General features: G+C 31.7%; 2 protein-coding genes across 7 annotated transcripts; one reads left to right on the top strand and one right to left on the bottom strand.

Moving 5' to 3' along the window:
- Positions 1-4,278: 4,278 nt before the first annotated feature.
- Positions 4,279-13,610, bottom strand: LOC107918545 (ecotropic viral integration site 5 protein homolog). 6 transcript variants are annotated; one of them, XM_041109917.1, is made up of 19 exons: positions 13,317-13,607; positions 12,093-12,162; positions 11,267-11,872; positions 11,014-11,193; positions 10,786-10,899; positions 10,648-10,706; positions 10,325-10,391; positions 10,136-10,187; positions 9,929-10,021; positions 9,707-9,790; positions 9,169-9,593; positions 8,915-8,976; positions 8,582-8,651; positions 8,225-8,305; positions 8,024-8,125; positions 7,722-7,852; positions 7,090-7,207; positions 6,317-6,461; positions 4,279-4,697 (listed from the first exon to the last, which is right to left on the bottom strand). In XM_041109917.1, exons 1-19 carry the CDS (start codon positions 13,394-13,396, stop codon positions 4,633-4,635), a joined length of 2,604 nt encoding a protein of 867 aa, XP_040965851.1. In that variant the 5' UTR covers positions 13,397-13,607; the 3' UTR covers positions 4,279-4,632. The 6 variants fall into 6 exon arrangements, 5 of the variants coding, with proteins under 5 accessions (XP_040965851.1, XP_040965852.1, XP_040965848.1 ...); XM_041109918.1 differs by lacking the exon at positions 13,317-13,607 and adding an exon at positions 12,751-12,872; XM_041109914.1 differs by having other exon boundaries at positions 9,929-10,187; positions 13,317-13,608.
- A 2,378-nt stretch (positions 13,611-15,988) lies between these two features.
- LOC107920528 (CDP-diacylglycerol--glycerol-3-phosphate 3-phosphatidyltransferase 1, chloroplastic) lies at positions 15,989-18,520 on the top strand. Its single transcript, XM_016850275.2, has 7 exons — positions 15,989-16,347; positions 16,953-17,050; positions 17,174-17,224; positions 17,316-17,429; positions 17,515-17,571; positions 17,682-17,767; positions 17,871-18,520. Exons 1-7 carry the CDS (start codon positions 16,206-16,208, stop codon positions 17,983-17,985), a joined length of 663 nt encoding a protein of 220 aa, XP_016705764.1. The 5' UTR covers positions 15,989-16,205; the 3' UTR covers positions 17,986-18,520.
- The last annotated feature ends 360 nt before the right edge of the window (positions 18,521-18,880 follow it).

Genomic DNA, 18,880 nt, shown 5'->3' with positions numbered 1-18,880 from the left:
CTAAGTTCATTATATTGAGGGAGGTTCGATTGAGACCTTCAATGAAAATATTGTCCCTGTATTGGAGTCTTGCTTCCCACGTCTTGGTGTGAGTTTAATGAATTCACGGAGCTTAAAGGAACACTTCACTTTTATAACCAGTTGGAATTAAATTGTATATTTTTACGATAGTAAAATACAATTTTATTATTTTAATAATTTATATCTTTATAATTTCTAAAGTGTTAAATCAAATTTTTATCATTTTAGGGGGTCAAAATATAATTTTATCATTTCTAAATTAAAATTTTATAAATTATAAAGAGTCTAAATTAAAGGATCTCTACTAGGCTTCGTCAGTGCATGAACCCATTAAACACTTCTCAAATGCAAGAGACAAAACTCCGACACACAAATAATATTTTCATTGACGATGGGCCCTCTCTCAACAAATAAATATTTTTTAATTAAATTAGTGACATTGGTATAAGTATGTTTTAGAGATTATGGGTTTTTCAAGGTTGAAAAGCTAAAATTTGCTCTCAGGATTGTTTGATTAATCAATTTGGTGCTTTTTAATTTTTGTCCATGAGATTGATGTTAATAGGTTGGAGGGAGAATCAAATATTTATAACAACTTAGAAAATGTGTAATTTGATTTTTCTTTTTAAGGAATATATGCTAATGCCTGATTATTATAATCAAAATATAAAGCTAAAGTATCTTTTCAAAGCTTTATATATATATATATATTAGTATAGGTTGGAAGGGGTCTCGAATACCGTAAAATATCAAGTGCTAAATTTATTTAAATCTTTTAAAATTTTTAAAATTTTAAATTGATAAAAATAAAATTACATTTTAGACCCTTAAAAATGATAAAAATTTAAATTAATCCTTTAAAAACTATAAAGATATAAACTATTAAAATGATGAAATTTTATTTTTATTATTGTAAAATAACAATTTAATTTCGACACCTAAAAAAAGTTTCCGACTTTCTCCCGTTAGTGTACCTATCACATGCATTCATAAGTTCATGGATATAATTTGAAATTTCCAAGAAACAGTCAGTCCTTGGTTATGTGAATTGTTTAATTTTGTTTAATTTTTTTCAAAACATTTTTATGTGTTATTTTTATTGGTTAACTTTGGGTACAAGTTTAATATCAATGAGATAAAATTAAAATTCGATATTGTCTTTTAATTTCGAGTTTAAATCTAAATTATATGTAATTTTTAATCTAAACTTTATTATAAATTAAATTTACAACACTAGTTATTAGTTTAATCATTGTAATCATAGCTTTAAATCGTAAATAAGAGATAAATTCCTTATACATAAATTTCAAAAAATCATTCATAAATATAAATTCCACAAATTCCTAAGTGCACCAGAAACATATATTTGAAAGTAACAAACAAAAATGTAATCTACTGAGTTAAATGTAAATAAATATTAATATTAAACAAGAATATTGTAACATCCCTAAAATTATCATGTTGAATTTGTAAAGTATTATACTCGAAAGGTGTATAATTAATTTATCGAGTAAATGAAATAAGGTACATTGGTGTTAGTAAAGGGAGGTATTGGATACCGAGAAAGTTGAAAAAGGTACTATGTTGTTAGATATAATATGAGGGATTGACTAAATTATGAAAAAGTGAAAAGTGATGGGTCAAAATGTGAATATTCAAAAGTTAAAGAACTAAATGAGAAAATACCCAAAAGTGGAAAGGAAATAATTTGAAAGATAAAATTCGATCGAGTGCAAAATGGTCATTTAGCCAAAAAGATAATTTTGGGAAAAATTATCAAAATGCCATTGAATATGTGGATGAATTATGGCCATTGGATTTGCTTAGTCTTGAAGTATAAAATATGGACCATTAGATTGTAATCATGATATTGGTGATATTTTATATTATTTAATTATTTTAATAACATATTATTTCGATATTTTATTAATATTTTAATTATAAAAAATTAGTATAAAAGAAAGAAACTTTCATTTATTTATAAATTAATCATTTTTCATCAATTTCACCTTTTTCACTAAAAAATATTGATAATTTCCATAACCACCAAAAAGGAAAAGTGAAGTAGAGATTCTAGAGAGTTTGATTATCATCTTGGAAACAAGAAATTGGAATTGAAAGTGGAGAAATCTAGAAGAAAACAAAGAGTTAATGAGGCAATGTTAGAATTTTTAAGTATTTTTTTTTATAAATTTTATGTTTAGTTGAAGTAGAGATATGAGAGAGTGATTTGTAGTAAAAAAATTTGATTATGTATTTAATGTGTTCATGAAACAGAAAAAGAGAATAAATAATGCAAGTGTTGGAAGCAACGTGAAAGTGGTGACAAAAGTGAGGAAGGAAGAAAATTAAAAGCAAAATAGTGAAATTCTAACAAAAGAGAGGCAAGTACTTCAAGAATTTTGATATACCTATTAAAATCCAAGTATAAAATATGTGAAATTGTTATATTAGTTGTTGTGTGATTAACTTAAAAATATTTGTGTTATTATTTAATTTGAAATTGATTAAAGTATAGTGAAGATATTCATTTAATTTAATTTTCTAGGTGAATTAATGTTGTGTAATGAAAATATGGAATAAGTGGTTAAAATGTAAAGTGTACAAAAATTAATGTGTAGAATATGATATTATGAATAAGTGTTTAATTGAAGTGTTATATGGTAGCGAGTTAAATTTAAAGTGATATTGAAGTGGATTTATAGTGATTATGAAATTTTATAATGATACGGACTAAATTGTAAAATTTTGTAATGAAATTTTTAAACGAAGTAATATATGGAAGTGAAATGTATCCTAAAGTGAGGGTAAAGTGATTATTTATTTATATGTTAGCAATAACTAAATTGAAAATATTGTAAAGTTAAGTGTAGTGAAATTAATGTAAAGAGGATTAATTTGCAAAGAGCGTAAAAAAATTAGAAGTATGAAATAAAAACACTCAAATTGAAAATTCGAATGAAGTGTTTATGATAGTGAATTTAATTTTAAGTGAAATCAAAGTGATAATTAAATGAAAATTTATTTTTAATGAAAATAAAGACTAAATTGTAAAGAATGTAATGTTTTATATGCTATTAATTACTATGTGACAATGATGAAAATTGCTAATATAAATGCTCAAGTAGACAAGATTTGAACCTGTTGGATATAGATGACATACTATTTGGAAAGTTTTAGTGTGCATAGTGATAGTGACACTTCGGTGCAAATTAGTGATAGTGACTCTTCAGAGCATTTCATTGATTCTGCACTTTGGTGCATTTCAATGTTCTTTCTACGTATCTTGCTTGAGTATATTGTGGAATAAATGAAAAGTGTAAAGTGAAATCAATAGTGAGTAGTAAGTGAAATAGGGTAAGATTGTAAGTGGAAGTAAGCATTTAATGATCATTTAATTAATTCATTATGTTATATTTAAAGTATTGACACCTTCAATTTGATTAAAGTAACTGTAAGTTTAATTCTTAATATACTTACTAAGCTTTCACGAACTTAACGCATGCTTTAAACGCATAGATGAAATATTGGATTAGAGCTCTAGATTCAAGTTGTTGGAAGTAGCAATCTCAATAAATCTCATCACATCATCAAATGTTGGAAGAAAAGTGGTATGAAATACAATTTATGGTATAGAATATGGGATGTACATAGGTAAAACAAAGAATGTGTAAAAGATTTTTAGTGGAAACAAATGGTTGAATTTGATTGAATTTTGGTATATGAACTGCAACACCCTTAACTTGTTTCCGTCATCGGATTAGGGTTACAAAGCATTACTGTACAATCGAAACATTTAACTTAATTTCATTCAATATCATAAACATAACATAAACTATTCATACATACACACATCATCCCTATATTGAGCCCTCGAGGCCCAAGAAATACCTTAGAAACAATTCGGGACTAAATTAAAATCATTTGGAAAGTCTAGGAAAAAGTTACAAAAATTTAGATACAGGGGTTACACGGCTGAGACATGAACATTGTTTTAGAAGTTGTGAATTGAAATTCATGGGAGTCATGGAGACAGAACACACGTCGCAACGTCAAGTTCATCATGTTGTGATGAGCTAAGTCAGTGAGTGATTCGCAACGTGGAATCCCCGAAGTTGCGATGTCAACTCGAAAGATTAAATTTTTATATTTTAGTCCTTAATCAATTATAGGACATCAAGAGAATTTTCATAAGCTTGTATAAAGTTTGTTTATAAATTATGCTATAAATGTGTAATGAGCATAGAAACTTGAATAAAAAAATTAAATCAATATACAATTAGTTGTAATTGCTCCGACAATTAATGTGATATTTCGGTGTCTTGATCAGGTGATCGGGTCAAGTATGGAAGTGTTACAAATATTTAAAAAAATCTGTACAAATAATTGAATCAAGAACTACAATTTAAATGAAATTTTGACATATATATAACTTGCGTCTATCAAAAAGAAAGAAAGTAGGATCCTAAAACTGGATCAGTTGAAGGATTGTGGCATAGGTTGGTTCCTCCACTCCTAGAATGAAAAGAGAACGATGCAGCTACGGGGAACAAAAACCTTGCTTGTAAGGCAAGAAATGTATCCCTTGGGCTTGGCTGAGGTTTTTATATATTACTTCCATGCTTCCCTCCATGATGTGGACTTTTGACAGTTGAGAGACATGATACGAGAAAAAACTAAAACATAAAACATAAAATATATATTAAAATGTATATTTAGAATTTGATCTCCAATTTTTTATTTGTAAGAATTTAGTTCTATTTTTTAAACTTAAAAATTTAGGTCTAATTATTAACACCATTAAAATTCTTCTGTTAAATTTATTGGTGTGATGTTTTAAAATATTTAAAAATAGTACTCATTCGATAATCATAACATACAAAATGACATTATAATGAACTTGAATTTAACAAAAAAAATTAACAATGTTAACAAATCTTTAAATTTACGTCAACATTTTAATTAGAATAAAATATTTAGACTAACTAATGACATTATAAACATTGGAGTACTAAATTATATATATAAAAAAATTCAAGTATAAAGATCAAACCTCAAATTTTAATATAGTATAGGGACCAAAATTAAAATTTAACTATTTTTATATAATTAAAAAGTAGAGGGGCTAAAATTGAAAATTAACTATTATTGTTAAGAATCCCAAAAAAAAAAAAGGCAAGCCAAGTGTCAAGGAAAGAAGGCCTCTCGAATTTTAATATAGTATAAAAACCAAAATTGAAATTTAACTATTTTTATATAATTAAAAAGTAGAGGGACTAAAATAAAAAATTAACCATTATTGTTTAAAAAAAAAAGAGCAAGTCAAGTATCAAAGAAGGAAGACCTATAGATATTACAATTTAAATGCGATTATAACATGAAAAGAATAATATAAAATGTAATCCTAGTAGCTAAATAATTGTAGGGTCAAATTTCATGATACCTCTATTATAGGAATTGTTTCAAATTAATCATTCTTTTATTAAATGGATAAATTTAATTTATGTATTAATAAAAAAATAAAATTTTAATAAATTTAACATTTAAAAAATGACAACAAAATATTATTTTTTCACTTACAATTCAACTCCAAACAAAAGTTTTATTTGTAAAACCATAAAAGCTTACCTAAGTAGTAAAAATGACATTTTTTTAGTCTAAGGAGTAACTTGATTCTATTTAATAGTATAAGGACTGATTTTGATCTAATCCTTAAAATAGCAAGTACCTTTAACTATTTGGATATGAATATACAGATATGATCCTTTTTAAAGGTTTACCTATTCCAAATAGGTAAAAGCACTTAAAAGCTTTTCTATTATAAGGATTAGTTCAAAATCAGTCCCTATACTATTAAATAGAATCAAGTTAGTCCTTATTCATTTATCAAAAGTTAAGTCCAACAGCATAGTTAAAGATCAATCATAATTGCTTGTCAATATTTTATTCAATTTTTTTCTCCAGTCCCAGTAACATTTAGCAATTTTAGAATTTATAGGTTAACTTATCTACTTGAATCTGAAACATGATGTATCAAATCAGCTGTCTGAGAGAAATCCAAATATGTTCAAATGAAAAATATACACTAAGATTTCAAATATCTACAAGTATTATGAACTATAATTAACATTATCTTTCTTCTAATATAGAGGCAAGCAAGCAACTACTCTCTAGAAATGGCAGTGTTAAAGAAAAATACATACCAAGGCCAATGAATGAAAGAATTGTAAGGCAGCAAATGAAGGATATGTATGCAATTATTAACATGAAAAACCGGCAATCGTACACTCCTTACCATGAGCTTCGTTGCCATTTGCTTCCTTGTCATCTGTATTCTCGGCGGTGTTTTCCTTAGTGTTTGTTTCCTGCTGTGTTGCAGTATTCTGATCTTCACTAGAGGACTTCCCATCATTTGGTCGATAAGCATTACTGATCTTTCCCTGTTTTGTTCCATAAGTCATATCAATCTTGGTTTAATACATAAATGATGAAAAAGGTTTATAATTAGATACACCTGGCAAATAAGTGGATTAAATTGGTTTTGAAAGCGATCAACATAGGTCAAGTCAATTTGAGTTCTACATTTTTCGGATCATTTTAGGTTCAGAATATTTTTTGTCCGAATCATTTCGAGTTCAATTATTTTAAGTTTAGTTTATTTGGAATTCGGTCATTTGAATTTGCAAGTTGTGCTTTTTGTGTTGAAGTCGGTCAAATTTGTTGTTCAAATTTGATGGTAAGTTTTAAGTGTTCAATCACTTTTAGTACGGATAATTTTGGGTTTGGATCACTTTTGGTTCGAGTTGGGCAAATTTGGATTGTTGATGTTTTATAATTAAATCGGATTGAGCTGGCTCGCGTTAATAGGTTGACTTTCTGAGTTCGGGTCAAAATTGAGAAGTTTACTTCTTTGACACAAGTGTCTGTTGCAATCTTGAAGCAGAACGAGGATTCTCAATACACAGAAAAACTTAGAAAAAATTGAGTATACTCGTGTCAAACACATCTATGTCCAACACACATCTGATCACCCACAACTAGTAAGAAGATAAACGTGTGAAAACTAACCTTGATTCTGTCGCGCCAGCCAAGTACAAATGGTCGAGCAAGTAAATTAAGCTTGCTGGCGGGATTCTCTTGTTGTACCTCTTGATTGTTGCGTGGTGGTGAATTTGGCTGGGGTGATCTGCAAGCCAATGTTTAAATAGCAGAAACCGACCCAAAAGCAACGATAAGCATAGAATGAAAACAGAGAGGCTCACAACATTTTCTTTTACATGTAAATAATGTGCTGAAAATTAAAGCATTTTTTCCTTCAGTTCTTCACTAAGTTGTTGGTGAGAAGATGGTAGATAATGATAAGGGAAATATAAATAATAGGCATCGTAAAGAGCAAAGCTTTCAAAAGGCGTTGCAAAAGATTGGAAAGAGAAAACAACAACTAATTGAGTCTTCCCCAAACCACACACTCAACAGGCCAACAATTAATTGACCGGTTTTGTGCCAGTCCCCGAGTTTTATTTTACCGAATTTTGGCTGATTCTTTAATTTTGCAGTTCAATTTATATGGTTGAACTGTCAAACTACCAGGTTCTCTGTAGAACTAGTTGAACCAGCTGGTCTGGTTTGGTTTTATCATCCATTATAAAACGTTTTTCACCCAAGCATAAAAGGTTTGAAAGTGGAAGTCAACTACACACCGTGGAGAAAGAGATGGCTGAGCTTTATTTTGTCCAGAATGGTAATGTAAGGTAGCTTCCACCATTGATTCTGCCATTACCGCTCTTTTCTCCATTTCAGCAAGCGCAGCAATGGCCTTTTCATACTTTTCCTGCATTAACATAAATGTTGAAGCTAATAGCAGTGATGGGACCGGGAAAATTACATATAATATCTGCTTGCTTTTCACAAGAAAAAAAAAGGTTTTTAAGTGCCTCAGTAAGGTATGTTTGAGGGGAAAATTTATAAACAAATAAACAAGAGATTTGAACACGATGAGTACCTGAAGCACTTCAACAGAATATCTCTGTGCAGCTGCATTTTGTTCGGCAAATCTACAAGCATCTTCTGTTTCCTTTTGATCTTGCTCAAATTGCATTAGGATCCATGAAATATTTAACAAACATCATTATCATAAAGACATTCATATCGATAGAAGAAAATAATCTTCAAACTGATTGAAGATGAGGAAAACAAATCAAACCTGAAGCATTGCAGTTTCTTGTTCAGTCTTCTCAAACAGTGCCTTACGAAGCTCACCAACTTCTTGCTCTAATTGCTCTACCTAAAGAAGAGAAACAGATGTTCAGTATGCAATATATTCCTGCTAAGAAAACTAGAACTTTCAATTCATGATTCATGAAAACCAGAAACACGAGTTTTTTAGCAAGTTCTGGTAATGCATATTGACATTAAATTTCATGAAGAAGCCTAAGGTGCCAGGTAAAAGCAAGCAAAATGAGTTGCATGATAGGAATGACATAGTTTTATAACTATCTTTAAAAACAAGTCAGCAATTGACAGTAAATTTTGGCAAATTGAATAACATATTCCAGTTTACCCTAGCACATAATTGGCGTCGATTGTCCTGCTTAACCATTTCCATCAATGCTGTCTCCAGTTCATCAGATCTAATACAAGTGAGGAATTCAATGTCACATTTGTCAAGGGTTATTTCAGCTGAAGAAAAACAATTCTAAAATAAATAACAGATAAGTTCCTCCTTAAAATGCAAAGATTAAATAGTCACTTATATCCAATTTATAAAACATTATGACATAGCAGAGGTAAAGAGCAACCTGTAACCAAGAAAATAAATTACATTTCCTCTACGGTCTATAGAGAACTGACAATCGAAGAACCAAAAGTAATAGACATAATATAAATTATTAACCTGAGAACAGCTGATCTTTTCTCTTCCAGCAACCTGCACAACTCGACCTTTAACCCTACAACCTGCATGTGAATGTTTATAATAAATTAAAGAGTGAAACATCACAAAAGAGGCCAACAAAATTCTCTTGCATGAACTTAAGGCAAGCAAATATATTTGAGTAAGATGTAGCCTATTATCTATTCTACTTGCCAAACATCAGTTTGGTCTGTAATGAAATATTGTATTCATCAAAAGGAAAACTTATACACTACCTGCTGTTGAAGATCTGGAACAGAATCCGACTTAGCATCTCTTGTCAGACAAAGAAGATTTTCATCCGCATTCATTGATTCGGACTTGGAACGTGAAAGATCTCCATTAGTTTTTGAATCAACCAATTCTCCTGTCTTATTTGTTTTCCTAAGCGCTGACTTAGAATCTTGCTTAAAACCATATAGCTTAGATGCCCGGCCCTGTGATTCCCTCCAAATTTGAAGCCCCCTTAATCTTTCATCAACTGCAGCTTTTACAACTGACCGGTGCTTCTCCCTTAACTCAAGTAATACTTGTTCATTTACATTTTCGTAACCCATACAAGCTGACAATACGAGTTGACTGCTGTCAAATGTTGAGCTAGCTAATGATTGTAGTAAAGTAACTGCATCTCCCGCATCCTTAGTTGTAAGTAATTCAGGGCCTGTAAGAAAATTAACATTTTAATAAAGCAGTTCATTTAGTCACAATTTTCAAGCTTCAATTACCGTAAAGATATCATAGAAGTTCAAAATACTTGCGTCTGTTACTCCATACCGTAAAACTCTATAAGAGCAAGTGCTGTCCTAAACAGCATAACACGATTTCCTTCAAATAGGAACACATCCCAGACTCGAAGCACTGTAGTGAGGATAAATCCATCAGGAATCTTGCAACTAAGCACGGGTTATTCCGATTATTAAATGAGTACAAACACCAGTAAAATAGAAACAAAGACACTCGCTAAATATTGCTAAAAGACATGGTATGAAACCTGACCGCTTTCCCATGGAAGCATGTTCATAAAAATGGAAAGGAACCATGGTCCAGTAACCCATGCCACTTGTACTCCCAGGTGATCTAGATGACTGACTGCAATAAACATGAAATTGTCAATCATAAACTGCCTGCCCAAAAAAACATGATGGAAAGAGAACATCTGAGAAATTTCGAACACAAGAAAGGACGAATATTGAAAAAACAAACCAAGTTTTGGAAATCTCTCACGCACCAACTCTTCAAAAACAAGTTGGTCAACCTAACAACAGGCCACAATGTTACCAAGAGAGATCGAAAGAATAATCATTCCATCAGCCACTTTAACAATCTCATTTAGGAGAAACAGATGGTAGAAATCAATCAACAAAGAATAAAAGGAGTAATGCAAGTTATTACCTGAGACTCAATCATTTCCTCCGAGAAATAGCCATCAAAATACTCATCAATAATACCCTTCAAAGTCCTGAAGCAAATACGATAGTTTAGAAGAATATAAAACCAATCATGTGCTTAATTTTAAAATTGGAAAGCTATGCTTGCAATTAAAAATAGAGAACCCCCACCAAATAAACAAGACAATAGAACATGCAAATCATGGGATTACAAAAATTATCATGTTCAAGCAACAAAATATGCTCTGCTCCATAACCTTAAAAAATTTCACAGAACAATGGATACTGGATTTGCAAGGAATTTTTCAACTAAGTCTCTAAACATACCAGAACGCATTTTCTTCAGGCATCAAGAGGAGTAAAAAGGCAGCAAAGAAATTCATGGCCTGCATAAGAAAACACTTAACCCAGAAAGCCATAACCCTGCAACCATGACCATAGCTAATATATTTCTGAACCTAATACCTGACAGTATCCAACAGAGGGGTTATGTCGAGCATAGGCTGTAAGTAAACGTCGCAAAGCATTTCTACCATCATCATCCAGAGCAGGGTGACCAGGGAACGTTCGTGGCAAATCCTGTTTCCAGAACCAGTAGTTAGGGATATCAAACTAATAACACCGGTAAAGAAGGCAGCACCCATTGCAGGGGTATAAAAACTACTACATATTTCAAACTGCAAATGGAACAACCTTCTCAATCTGCCCCTTCCATTTCTCAGGCCCACATGCAGACCTGGTGGCTGAACCCTTACCATCTGACTGGTTGCTCTTTTGATTGGTGTTATCGCCAGAGTTAGTTTCATTGGCAAGCAGATTCTGGTAATAATTTTCTACTCGGCGTCTCCTTACACCAACAAAGGCTTGCCAAATCTGTAATGACCAAATTCACAAGAGAGACAAAGAAAGAGTGTGGCAAACAGAGAGAGACATATCAAATACATACCTCTCCCCTAAGAGCCATTGGCACTCCACCACGGACAAGAACTTTCAACTCTTCTTTCCAGGGAAATGAAGATTCTGTAGGAGCTGCATTTGCAGCAGCACCTCTTATAGTGCCGGTTCTGTCAAGTGTAGGGGCATCCTGAACTGGGTCAGATCTCTCAGCATAAAAAGATTCATCCTCAGAATCATCTTCTGATGATCCCTTAGTGAATCTAGCATCTTCTGCAGGAGATAATGGCTTTGCTCGACTGGTTTCTTGCTCTTCTTCAGATAAACGGCCTTTCTTTACGCGAGTACTCATCATATCTTCAATGGCCCGAAGGGATGGTCTAATTTCAGTCCATATTGCAGTTTGACGACCTCTTTTCTCTGGTGCTGGCAGCACCTTCTCTTTTTCTGCAGACAGACTATCAGAACCCAACTTCTTTTTGCATAAATCATCTCCTTCAACTCCCTTTCGTGCTTCATTATTCCCATCCTCTGCAACTTCAATGTGCGAGACCTCCTTTCTTCCCTCCGAGGGCATCTCATTGGTAAGCAATTGAGCATAATCTGCTTGGCGTTCCAAGAAATCATTCCACCTACCTGATCTTTCCTCCTCTTCTTCCTAAAGTCATGAGTATATACAAGATTAAATCAAAGTTCTGACTTCTGACTATAGAGTTTGTAATCATTTAGTATCCAAACAATGAGGAAGAGAGAGGTTTGAAAATTCAATGTTCACCAAGATATAAGAGTTGGCATTTAATTATCCTTTCCTTTCCTCAGAAGCCAAAAGAAGGCGATGAGCTTAAAACAGAAAGGAGTAACAGAGTCATGAAAAATACCCTGTAGATATTAGCATATTCTCGGTATCTTTGAACATGCTGAGGCCTCACAGCAAATCCATACGCATCCCTATAAAATGAAAAAAATAAAAAGATTGATTTAATAACCCCAAAATTCAACAAACCTTCAAGTTAACAGCAGATTATTCCAAGAAAAGTAGCTCAAAGAAAGATTGCAAATTTCCACAACTTTCTAACCTAAACTTATCAAATTCAATACAGTACAGCAAAATAAAATCTAGAGCAAGAAATTAGCTAAAGCATCAAACTAAAAAGCAAAATAGAATGTAAATTAATCAAAAGCACAACTCCAAGTTACCTGTAATCAACTTCCACACATTGCCTAGTTACAGTACAAAACAACGTATCCTAGTCAAACATTAAAATAGTCTACTTCTTATTATCACTATTTTCCGCTCAATTTGGACAAATATCATACCGGGTTCCATGAAACTTTTTTTTTCTCAACGAAAGATCACAAACTTCAAACAACGTTCTCATAAAAATAAATAAACAAACAAAATTAAATCGCTAGCAACCAGATAGCACAATCCTCGATTACTAACCAAACCGTGATGAAATTCAATAAGATCTTGATCACAAAAAAAACCATCAAAATAAAAATGAAAATTTCAATGAAAATGAAGCTTGAATATACCTGAAATCGGCATCCGAAGATTGCCGAGTTACGGTAGAAAACAACATATGCTCATATTTTCCACTCAATTTGGACAAATATCACACCAGGTTCCATGAAACTTTTTTTTCTCAATGAAATATCACAAACTTCAAACAACGTTCTCATAAAAACAAACAAACAAACAAAATTAAATCGCTAGCAACCAGTTAGCACAATGCTATTACTAAACCAAACCGTGATGAAATTCAATAAGATCTTGATCACAAAAAAAAAATCATCAAAATAAAAATGAAATTTTAAATGAAAATGGAGCTCGAATATACCTGAAATCGGCATCCGAAGACTGCCGAGTTACGGTAGAAAACAACATATGCTCATATTTTCCACTCAAATTTGTTTTCAAAAGAATTAAATCACATCTCACATTATCAAAATCCAAATCAATAAACGCGGATAAAAATTCGGAGTAGAAAAAAAAGAACAGTCTAAATATTTTTCACTAAAAAAACGGGAAAAGGATCTGATCATACTGTCATGGATCAGAGAAAGAGGAATAGAAGGGACACGTGGCGAGCAAAGGGTACCTCTTGTGTTCGAAGGTTAAATGGGGGTTCACGGTTTTGGTGGTGGTGGTTGCGGTGGTAGTGGTGGTGGAATATGTCATTCTGGTTACAGTATTTGATGAGGTGGATGGATTGATTGGTCTGTGACTGTGAGATTTTGGAGGGTGATGGTTACGGATGGGGAGGATCGTTCGGAGAATTTGGTGGTTTGGTTGGTTGAATTACAGTAATGGAAAAGAAAGGAAAGAAGGGAAGAGAAAATGAAGGGAGAGAAAGGGTGGAGAGGGAGTTTCGGTTTTGGTTGTTTGGAAGGAAAAGGGGAGGGAAAATGGATGGAAGGGCGGGCAGGCCCATGCAAAGAAAAGGCGAGATTAGCGCCATCTTTTTGGGTAAAACTACAATAAAGCCCCTGTTAGATTGTATTTTACTCCCTCTATTTAAAAAATAGGCAAATTACTCTTTATACTTTAGATTAAAGAGTAAATTAATATTTTTTTCTTAAATATTTTATCCATATTTACTGTTAAAAACTGACATGACTGACTAAATAATTAGATAATTACACGTGACGTGCCACATTTACCTCATGTTGATATACATAGATTAATTTTTAACAATAAAACGGAGTAATTTGTTAAAAACTAGTTTGCTCATTGATCCAATGTACAAGGAATAATTTGTTTATTTTTTTGGGTAATGAAGACAAAATGTAATTTGGTTCCAAATACAATAGTTTACATGATATTTTTATCTACGTTATTGTGATTTCTTTATAAGGATGACAAAGAGAAAAAAAGGACAATCAATTTCATAAAACGTTTATTACGTCTTGGTAAATGATAAACATATATTTCAAATTTAACTTGTATCAAATTTTATGTATAATTTTGATATTTATCCCTAACAAGAAAATGTCTTTGATTGAAACGGTAAAGTTAACGGGCCAAATATCACAATAATTTGGGTTCAAATACTATTACGTACAAGTATTTTTCTATATTTTATATGAAAAGATAAAATTACCCTTAGAATAATATATATTTCTTATTAAGAGTGAGGGATTTTTGGTAAATTTAATGAGTGACCTAGTTGAAGGTGATATCAACTAGTAAAACACTTAAATATGGTAATAGATACATTATTCAATAAATTACAAAAATATAAAATTACATGTAAAACGTGTAATATTAAAAACTAAAAAATTTAAAAATATTTTCTTAAATAAATTACGGTAAATTATAACAATAGTTGCACAACTATTAACATGCTTCTATTTTAGTCACCTAACGCCAAAATTTTTTATTTAGCTAATAATGTTATCAACATTTAATAATTTGGTCATACATCGTTAAATCATTAAGAGAATGCAGATGTAGCCTTTTTGACATAATAATAAATTTAACCCTCGAATATTTACAGATTCTATCATATTTATTTTAATTCTAAAAGAATAGCACATTTAGCCCTAACTTTATACATTCATTCAATTTAAGTTCTACAAAAAAAATATTAAAAATAGATGAAAATTTAAAATACTTTCAAAAAATAGAAAATTGTCTTCTTCTTTTCTTTTCTTTTTTTTTTGATAAAAATATATATAACTTTTTAATTTTTCCTTTAAAATCACCGAACATGAATATTCTCTTCTCCATCCAGACCATGGTGTATGATTTTGCCATCACTGAGAATTTTATAGTGATCCCTAACCAACAAGTGCTTTTCAAGCTATGGTCATCAACATATCCCCATGTGACTTTAGAGGTTGAAATTAGGGATGACAAAAACCCCGACTCCGATAAGTTTCAACTTGATCCGATCTATTAAAGTTAGATTTTTTTTTTGAAAAACTGGGTTCAAGATGAGTCAGGGTCAAATTTGAGGTTAATCTGTCCCACCCTATTTTGAGATATTCACAAAAATACTCCTAATATATATATTAAAATTTTACTTTCAATAAATAAATATATAATTTCAAAATAAAATAAAATTTGAGACGAGACAAAACAAAATCGAGCCTTCTACTAAATTTTGAGTTCAAATTTAGGATGAAATTTTTCTTTAAAGTCGATGCGTCCATTCAGTTATTGTGGAACATTCATAGGTGCTACAGCCTTAGTAAATTAATCCATATATAAATTATTAAATTTTAAAATTAAGATTAAATTGATAAAATTTTTATATATAGAGATAAATTTATTACTGTAAAAATAAAAAAAAATCACGAAAATAATTTGTTAATGATTTAACGATGAGATGATCAAAATATCATATATTAATAAAGTTAGTATTTAAATAAAAAAAATTTAAAGTTGAGTAAAAAAAGGTATAATGATTTATTTAAGATTCTAACTTTATAAAAATATCATTTTTATCTTTCATTTAATTTTCTCATTTTTAACTTTTAAATTTATACAATTTGTCAAATTACTCTTGAAAAATTAATATTTGTTAATGTTGTTGATGTAAAATATACGTGAATTATTACGTGAATGCCACGTTAATAATTAATTATTTTTTTAATTTAACAAATTATTTTTTTTCTCATTTTAACATAATTTGACAAATAATATAAATTGAAAGATTAAAAGGTAAAATGATATTTTTTTAACCAAGCCTAAACAAAAAAAAAAAGAGAGATTTACAGCCGACAACCTGAAAGTTGGTGAAATTAAAGTGCGAACCGTAACCGTAACCGTAACCGTGACCGTGACCGCCACAGCCACCATCCTAACACGGCGCATTATATCTTCCCTTTTAACCCTATCTTCAATTTTGTATCCCAATAACAACACAAAAATATCTTTCCTTTTTATTAGATCTGCTTTGCGTTGTTTCTCTTCCTCTTCATAAGCGATCAATAAAGGATTCTTTAACGGGTCGGGATCCGGGTCTTCCGGCATTCTCGCGGATATGGATTCGGAGCCATTGCTGCAACAGCAGCTGGACCACCACCCAAGTTTAGCTTATTCTAATCATTCTTCTTCCAAAATTTTAACTTTGCCCACTGTTTTAACTCTCGGCCGCGTCGCCGCCGTGCCGTTGCTGATTTTCAGTTCAGTTTCTTCTTTTTCTTTTTCCTGACTTACGTACATTGCAATATTTTAGTTGAATTCTTGTCAACTGCGATTTTAGATTTTGGTTTACCTGTTGAATATTTATTTGGATTTTCTAATTATGATGACGATGTTTTGACAATGGCGTTTCGATTTCGAGGCAGTGCAATCTGGATTTGTTGTTTCCTCCATGGTTTGGATCTTTAATTTTGATCTGTTTAATGTTTGGATAAAAAAATCAAGTGTCCATTTCCGAGGTTTTTCGTTTGGGTTTTTTATACGTTTTAAGTGATGACATGCTTAACGATCATGCGACTGTTTATGTTAGCTTGGTTCGTTTGCTATTTTCATGTTTTGGGCCATGAATTATGATCAACTCTGATGATTTTTGGCAATTGTAGCTTTTAATTGCATTTGGAATATATTTGTGAATTATGACAACCAATGATGATAGGTTGCAATGTGATATGGTTTAGATGGTGTAAAGAAACCTATGGATTATTGTTAGCTGTATGGATGGTGTGCTTTTGGATTCTTAGTGCAATTGTTAATTGTATTGCCAATGTTGCGGGAGTAATGAAATGATTTTCTTCTTCTTTTTTAGCCTTTTCTGTCGATAGTTGGTGGGGAAGGACTGCTACTACTAGCATATTTATGGCGGCTGCTATAACCGATTGGCTTGATGGGTACATTGCTCGAAGAGTATGCTTTCTACCACACCCCCTTGTTGAAATACTATGGAAGCCTTTCTTTTTCCTCTTGTTTTATAAGAGGCTAGGTACTCTATATAGTTCATCATAGTAAAATCGTTTTTGTGTCTTTCAGATGAGGTTATGTTCTGCCTTTGGTGCTCTTTTGGATCCAGTCGCAGACAAGGTGTGTTCTCTTTCCCCTTTTTATTTTCCAAACGTTTAAGTTATTCATTGGATTGAGTTTAGTTGTTGAAATCACTGCCTGTTGAATGTAGCTTATGGTTGCTGCTACATTGGTCTTATTATGTTCTAGACCTTTGAACATTGCTGAGTTTGGGCAAGTGCCATGGCTACTGAATGTACCATCAATAGCCATCATTGGAAGGGAGGTAATATACACCATAGCTGGTTTTGTTCTATACTTGTATGAATTATTTATAAATATCTTACAAATAGTTGACATTTTGTTTGTAGATAACTATGTCCGCTGTTAGGGAATGGGCTGCTTCTCAAAATGGTAAGCTTTTAGCGGTATGTTTCTCTCCCTTGGATGTCAAACAACTACCTATTTTACTATATTAAAGTAGGAAATGCTTGAGTTTTGCTTCTAGCTTATATTTTAAGTCTGATACATAAATCAGGCTGTTGCCGTAAATAAGCTGGGGAAGTGGAAAACTGCCACGCAAATGGCTGCACTAACCATCCTTCTGGCTACACGAGATAGCAGGTTTATTAAATTTCTTACTTGACCAACATGAAATGATAAATGCCAAACAAGCTTGGTTGCAGTATCTGACTGTCATGTTTTTTCTTCCTCCCTCTTTATGCAGTCTCGGAGAAACTGGGATCTTAGTTGCTTCGGGTGTTATTTTTCTTTATCTTTCAGCTGGTCTCTCAGTAATGTCATTGGTCGTGTATATGGAGAAGATACGGAAAGTATTATAGGAGTCGTTAACTTCACCTGCTGGATTGCAATGGCTGCGTTCTTTTGTCGTGGACTGTTTGTGGCAATTTCTCATGCTACTTCATGCCCTTTCTGATGAATATTTTCACCCATTGAAGCTGCCGCCTTTATTCACTGGATTAACTAGAAAGCCCTTGCTTCTTGAAGTTCACGTGTTGGAATGTCCTTTATGATTAAGCTATTTTGGTGATGACAGCATTCATATATTCATGGGCTGTTCTTATGTTTTAAATTTCATAATTGTTTTAGGGTCGTTTTAAATGATATGAGGTTTTAGATGTTGGGACAAGCCATCTTTATTTTTGTGGAGGATGCTGAGTACTTAAATTGAGTCCCAATAGAAACACATTTTACACCATAGTTTGCGGCTGCAACTTGAGATTGATAAATTCTTACTGAGTTATTCTACTGTAAATGCCAATTACTAGTCAAGTAGCTGCTCACAGCATATACACAAGTCATGGATAATATTTGAAGCAGATTATATCATGTATAATGTAATTTCTTTCTCTGTTATATGTTTGTCTTTTTATGAACCAAGTTTTATGATGAATAGATTATGAAATTGATGTTAGAGAATTAGCGCACATTCCTTGAATATTCTTCAATCAGCATAGAGGCAGGCTTATGCTTTCACAGGGTATTCAGCAGATTCCAGATTTAGTTCCTCATGGAGTTTCCTGAGAAGAAAGCTTCTTCTTCTGAAACATTTGGATGTAGGTCTCTCTCTCAATAGTAAGTTGCTGTCGACCTACCCATGAGTAATGTTTCTTTAGGCATTGACCTCTTATGTTTTCAGGATTTGAGGTAATTGATTCCGGTATATATCTAACACAAATATAATATCCTGGTACTCATATTTGAATGTGTCAAACA

The sequence above is a fragment of the Gossypium hirsutum genome, chromosome D13 (assembly GCF_007990345.1).
Source record: "Gossypium hirsutum isolate 1008001.06 chromosome D13, Gossypium_hirsutum_v2.1, whole genome shotgun sequence".
NCBI classification, from domain to species: Eukaryota; Viridiplantae; Streptophyta; class Magnoliopsida; order Malvales; family Malvaceae; genus Gossypium; species Gossypium hirsutum.
This window is presented reverse-complemented; position numbering and strand designations above follow the sequence as displayed.

Excerpts from the sequence above, each read along its gene's own strand:
- LOC107918545 (XM_041109914.1), bottom strand. The coding sequence starts at position 13,396 with ATGACATATTCCACCACCACTACCACCGCAACCACCACCACCAAAACC. Across the intron at positions 11,194-11,266 it reads CAATGGCTCTTAGGGGAGAG|ATTTGGCAAGCCTTTGTTGG; the intron begins GTATGTATTTGA and ends TGGTCATTACAG. Across the intron at positions 7,208-7,721 it reads CAGCCATCTCTTTCTCCACG|ATCACCCCAGCCAAATTCAC; the intron begins GTGTGTAGTTGA and ends ATTGGCTTGCAG.
- LOC107920528 (XM_016850275.2), top strand. The coding sequence starts at position 16,206 with ATGGATTCGGAGCCATTGCTGCAACAGCAGCTGGACCACCACCCAAGT. Across the intron at positions 17,051-17,173 it reads ATGGGTACATTGCTCGAAGA|ATGAGGTTATGTTCTGCCTT; the intron begins GTATGCTTTCTA and ends TGTGTCTTTCAG. Across the intron at positions 17,572-17,681 it reads AAAATGGTAAGCTTTTAGCG|GCTGTTGCCGTAAATAAGCT; the intron begins GTATGTTTCTCT and ends TACATAAATCAG.